The 5,651-nt window shown below is 44.9% G+C and overlaps 1 protein-coding gene across 1 annotated transcript; it reads left to right on the top strand.

Moving 5' to 3' along the window:
- The first annotated feature begins 2,602 nt into the window (after positions 1-2,602).
- Positions 2,603-5,292, top strand: LOC142908632 (uncharacterized). Its single transcript, XM_076059399.1, has 2 exons — positions 2,603-2,664; positions 4,136-5,292. Exon 2 carries the CDS (start codon positions 4,150-4,152, stop codon positions 5,290-5,292), a length of 1,143 nt encoding a protein of 380 aa, XP_075915514.1. The 5' UTR covers positions 2,603-2,664; positions 4,136-4,149.
- Positions 5,293-5,651: the final 359 nt, after the last annotated feature.

Below are 5,651 nucleotides of genomic sequence, written 5' to 3'. Positions count from 1 at the left end.
AAGCCAGAGACGATGTTGCTCCAATAGATGCACCTTTGTCACAGGCCTTTAATGACAAGAATGTGAAGTTGAACACTTTGTGGGCCCGTGGGTTGGGGAGATCTCTAACCAGGAGCAAGAGCCAATAAGCCCCCAAGCATTCACTATGTTATAATAATTGCTTTTACATGGTGCTTGCTTAACCGCCTCAGCAACTCGGAGTTTTGTATCTCGTCTGAAACACTCGAAGAGCATCCCCAAGTAGCAGCTGCCCCTGTGTGGCACAAGGTGGTGGCCCTGCACCGGCCTGCATGTGGACAAGAGCCTGTCAGTAGGGGGCGATGATTGATGTGTCATCTCAGTTGTGTTGTTTGTAGGTAATCTTGATTCGAAGCTGTCGTGACTGCAGGAATCCACACTCTTGAGTTCTTTCGGTAAAGTCACCACGTGGGTAGAAACATAACAGATCACGGCGTTTAGATCACAACACAAGAAATCGTCATCACGTGGGACAACCACAGCAATAGAAACTGCTGAAGTAGTAGGTGCCTACTCCAGCAGTTTCTTCTCATTGCTGCTGTGCTTGTCCCACCTGATGACGATTGCTTGTGTTGCCATCGAAACGCCGTGACTTATTATTTGTAGCTAATGTTTATAATTTGCTACATTTTGACCCAGACGCCAGCATGCAACGGTCTACTCGTTTTGAATGACGCAACAATAGTACGTTGTACATACACTGTTAAGCAGATGGTGCGTATTTGTAAAATAACTTCTTGTTAATACGATGTAACGTGATGCAGTCAATTTTGCTGCAGTAATTCAATGTTAATATGCCCGTCAATGATTTAGAATTAATACTTGTCTTGATTGTGCGCGTACATGTAACATTTTGTCTGAGGGTCACACATTGAATAAGTGATGTTAGGACAAAGTGTGTGTGTTTTGGAAGTAACCTGTACAGATCACTCAGGTGAGACCCGTTGTTCTTGTGATTCAGGTCAAAGGGTATTTTTGTGTTTCACGAAGCGTCTGCCTCTGGAGCAACTCATCGTCTTTGAAATAGGGAGCACGCTCGGATCATTCATCAGTTACAAGGCATACCACTTGAAAGTTACACGTATAGGAGGAGGTACATTCTCTACAACACGAATTGTAGTTTTGTCTTACGTGTTGACGTAGATTTTGTCTAACTGGGACTAGAAGTGCTCTTTGCTGATTCACGTCTGGATGTTCGTTACCTATCGGTTGAAGCAAACCCCACTGCTGTTGTTGAGACGCTGTGCACCATTTAATGGTCCAACACATTGACGGCCTTCATGCCAGGAAAGTCACAACATTTGCACACGAAGGACGCATTCACGCAAGTACCCCATGCTCCGTTTCGAAGTTTTAAAATGAAACATCTTTGAATTGTGTTGTGTTTTGATTTAGATGATTTTATTTCCTAATTAAAAGCTTGTATCAATTTACATCTGAAAGACTTCATTGAAAAGGACATTTCGTGTTAATTTTCTCTCATTAAGTAGATGGCCTTGCCGGGAGTTTGGTTCAATGCGGACACACAGTGTACACACACAGTGTACACACACACAGTGTACATACACAGTGTACACACACACACAGTGTACATACACAGTGTACACACACACATTGTGTACACACACACACAGTGTACACACACACAGTGTACATACACACAGTGTACATACACACATTGTGTACACACACACAGTGTACACACACAGTGTACACACATAGTGTACACACAGTGTATACACAATAATGTCTACGTTGTTGTAGCTGAACTCACAGACCAAAGGGAGGGAGCAATGGAAAATGAATCTAAATTAACTTAAACTCCAACTCTGTGACGTCACCACGCTGCATTATCTCATCGGCGTGAAACGCCAGGGGGAGGTGTACCTCGCTAGTGACGTCATGTCACCAAGGTATTCACCCCTCCCCCGTCCACCGCGCTCTTGAACATGACGTCACCTCCGCTTGGGTCACTGCCGATATCGTTCCAGTGCCAATCCTTATTTGGGCAAAGCTACGCCCAGTGACTGGCGGTTCATTAACATAATGTGTTCGTTAAAGCCGTCGCGAGTTTATTGCGACGGGTTCAGCACTCACGACATTTTGGCGCAACATTAACATAATTTATTCAATCATTTATTTATTTACTGAGCTGCTCATTGTGGGAGGAGCGTGTCTCGTGTCCCGGAAGTGACGTCATGTCACCTGCTGCCGCGTGACGTCACGAAGTAAAAGGAAGCTATCGCTTCCTGCACTGAAATCCGAGGTGAGAAATTCTCTTTGCGATTGTGGTTGTTGTCGTGGTGGTTGTTGTGGTGGTGGTTGTTGTTGTTTACCAAGGTAGAGCCTCGCTCTCTCTCTCGTAGGGATGTCAGTTGAGTAGCTGCGAGCATGGGAATCGATGTCCAGGTTGGAACTTTACAGCGCGGGGCCTAGCCACGCGGGGCCTTGCCTCCTGCCCTCGCCTGATTGCATTCACTTTAATTATCTCGCTTAAGTTTAATTTGTCTTCACCCGGCTCGCCACTTTGTAACTTTGTTTTATTGTAAATATTCACGCAGTTTTTATGTTTTTCACCAGGCCAAGCCCGCTTGAGCTGCTATACCGCTCTTGTTATCAGAAGCGACCTGCCCACAACAACACAAGGTGAGGCTTTGTCAACGTGTGTGAATGTTTTGACTTAAAACTTTGGTGACTGTAGGAATTAATATTCTTGGTTCTTTCGGTAAAGTCACGTAGATAGAAAATTAAATGAAAATAACAAAAAATAATTCCAAATAAAGCAAAACAACTCACATCGTTTTTATCGCAACACAAGTGGTCTTTATTTAATGTAATTGTATCATCTGTTATTGTTATTTTCTATCTACGTAACTTTACCGAAATCAACAAGAACACGTGTGTCAATGTCTATCGGTCAAAGACGCTAAACGGAGTGACGCAAACTCCAAATATACAGCAGGCGTCAGGGTCGGGATCGAACCCACAACTTCCTGTATACCAGGTGAGGTAGTTAACATCTCACCACGGAGAGAGACTCGCAAACTCCAAATATACAGCAGGCGTCAGGGTCGGGATCGAACCCACCACTTCCTGTAATGTAATTGTATCATCTGTTATTGTTATTTTCTATCTACGTAACTTTACCGAAATCAACAAGAACACGTGTGTCAATGTCTATCGGTCAAAGACGCTAAACGGAGTGATGCAAACTCCAAATATACAGCAGGCGTCAGGGTCGGGATCGAACCCACAACTTCCTGTATACCAGGTGAGGTAGTTAACATCTCACCACGGAGAGAGACTCGCAAACTCCAAATATACAGCAGGCGTCAGGGTCGGGATCGAACCCACCACTTCCTGTAAACCAGATGAGGTAGTTAACATCTCACCACGGAGAGAGACACGCAAACTCCAGCTAGCCTCGATTATGTTCGTTGATCCTCAATTAATTACTTGGTGAAGTGAGGAAGCAATCATGCCAAGCAGATGAAGGTGGCCAGGCGTGATTGTAGACACGCCACCGCCTGTTTACCCAGTGACAGTGTACAGTTTGTGTTTGCAGTAACGTCTATTAACTCTGTTGAACACGGAGGTTATATCATAACAATAGTTTACTTTTGTTTTCCTCTGGAACTCTTTATAAGAATGGAAACAGGAAGTTAACACAGCACACACATTCAGCTGAAGTCGGAACTGTTCATCCCAGCATTTAAGGACATCTGAGCCTGGATTCACACCTCTAAGTTGTGATTGAACGTTGATTTATGCATTTCTGCCTAACACAAATAGTATTGTTTTCAACACCCTTTGCTATGTCAGCTGAATTTAACTCTCATAAATATTCCTTTTTTAGCCAGACAGCCGAAATTGTGTACTTGGAGTATTGGGTGAGCATTCATTTTGAAGATACGAGGGCTTCCAGGCATGTTTATAACCATTTTCCCTCTTATTGTGTGCCATAACAGCCCGTGTCATAAATTTGGGACACTTTTTCACTACATCATGAATATATTAATAAGTATAGACGTGTAAGTCACATGTACTATATATGCATTCCTCTGTGCCTCGATACTGACGTGTAGATGGTGTGGATATTATTTTTTTATGTCTGCAGCTGGCGCTGGTCTGATGGAGCAAATGCACTCAGCGCAGCTCGGTATGACATGTCAACAATGCGACCAGCGTGCATACAGCACGGATCGGACTGGAAATTTGACACAGCACCAGAGAACTCACACAGGAGAGAAACCCTTCAAGTGCACTGTGTGTGGGAAGGCATTTTCACAGTCATCACATCTGCAAAGACACCAGAGTACACACACGGGAGAGAAACCCTTCAAGTGCACTCTGTGCGGGATCGCGTTTGCACAGTCATCTACTCTTGTAGAACACCAGAGAACACACATGGGAGAAAAACCCTTCAAGTGCAGTGTGTGTGGGAAGGCGTTTGCACATTCATCTACTCTTGTAGAACACCAGAGAACACACACGGGAGAAAAACCCTTCAAGTGCAGTGTGTGTGGGAAGGCGTTTGCACATTCATCTACTCTTGTAGAACACCAGAGAACACACACGGGAGAAAAACCCTTCAAGTGTAGTGTGTGTGGGAAGGCGTTTGCACAGTCATATGCTCTGGTAACACACCAGAGAACACACACGGGAGAAAAACCCTTCAAGTGCAGTGTGTGTGGGAAGGCGTTTGCACAGTCATATGCTCTGGTAACACACCAGAGAACACACACGGGAGAGAAACCCTTCAAGTGCACTCTGTGCGGGAAGCCGTTTGCACTTCCATCACATCTTAAAGTACACCAGAGTACACACACGGGAGAGAAACCCTTCAAGTGCACTCTATGTGGGAAGGCGTTTTCACAGTCATCACATCTTAAAGTACACCAGAGAACACACACGGGAGGGAAACCATTCAAATGCACTTTGTGTGGGAAGGCATTTTCACAGTCATCTGTTCTTAAAAAACACCAGAGAACACACACAGGAGAGAAACCCTTCAGGTGCACTGTGTGTGGGAAGGCGTTTGCACATTCATCAAATCTGCAAAGACACCAGAGAACACACACCGGAGTGAAACCCTTCAGGTGCACTGTGTGTGGGAAGGCGTTTGCACATTCATCAAATCTGCAACGACACCAGAGTACACACACGGGAGAGAAACCCTTCAAGTGCACTCTGTGTGGGAAGGCGTTTTCACAGTCATCACATCTTCAAGTACACCAGAGAACACAGAAGCATCAGAAGATCCACAAGGAGTGAAGTCTGAAATCAGCTTGTGAAAGTCAAAGTTCCACCATGAGCCCATCCCTCATGAAACACGAACCGGAAGAAAATCCCAGCTTGGACACTTTTAAAGGTATCGAGGTGAAATATGAAGAGGTGATAGTGAAGAGGGAAGAAGTGATGGTGAAGAGGGAAGAAGTGATGGTGAAATGTGAAGATGAAGATTCAACTCCAAAATTGGACCTTCACATCGATGGAGGCAACGTGAAGCAGGAGGAGAATTCTGACTGTGAGGCAGAGTGAGGCAACTCCCAGCAGTTTGTGGAAGTGGAGGTGTGGGTGGACTTCCGAGACAATCCAAAGTCAAGTGGAGACCGGGTAGATGTGTAAGCCAG

This window comes from Petromyzon marinus, unplaced genomic scaffold, assembly GCF_048934315.1.
Source record: "Petromyzon marinus isolate PM22_M1 ecotype Great Lakes invasive population unplaced genomic scaffold, UKy_Petmar_22M1.pri1.0 PM_G_Scaffold_10, whole genome shotgun sequence".
Taxonomy (NCBI): domain Eukaryota; kingdom Metazoa; phylum Chordata; class Hyperoartia; order Petromyzontiformes; family Petromyzontidae; genus Petromyzon; species Petromyzon marinus.
This window is presented reverse-complemented; position numbering and strand designations above follow the sequence as displayed.

Excerpts from the sequence above, each read along its gene's own strand:
- LOC142908632 (XM_076059399.1), top strand. The coding sequence starts at position 4,150 with ATGGAGCAAATGCACTCAGCGCAGCTCGGTATGACATGTCAACAATGC.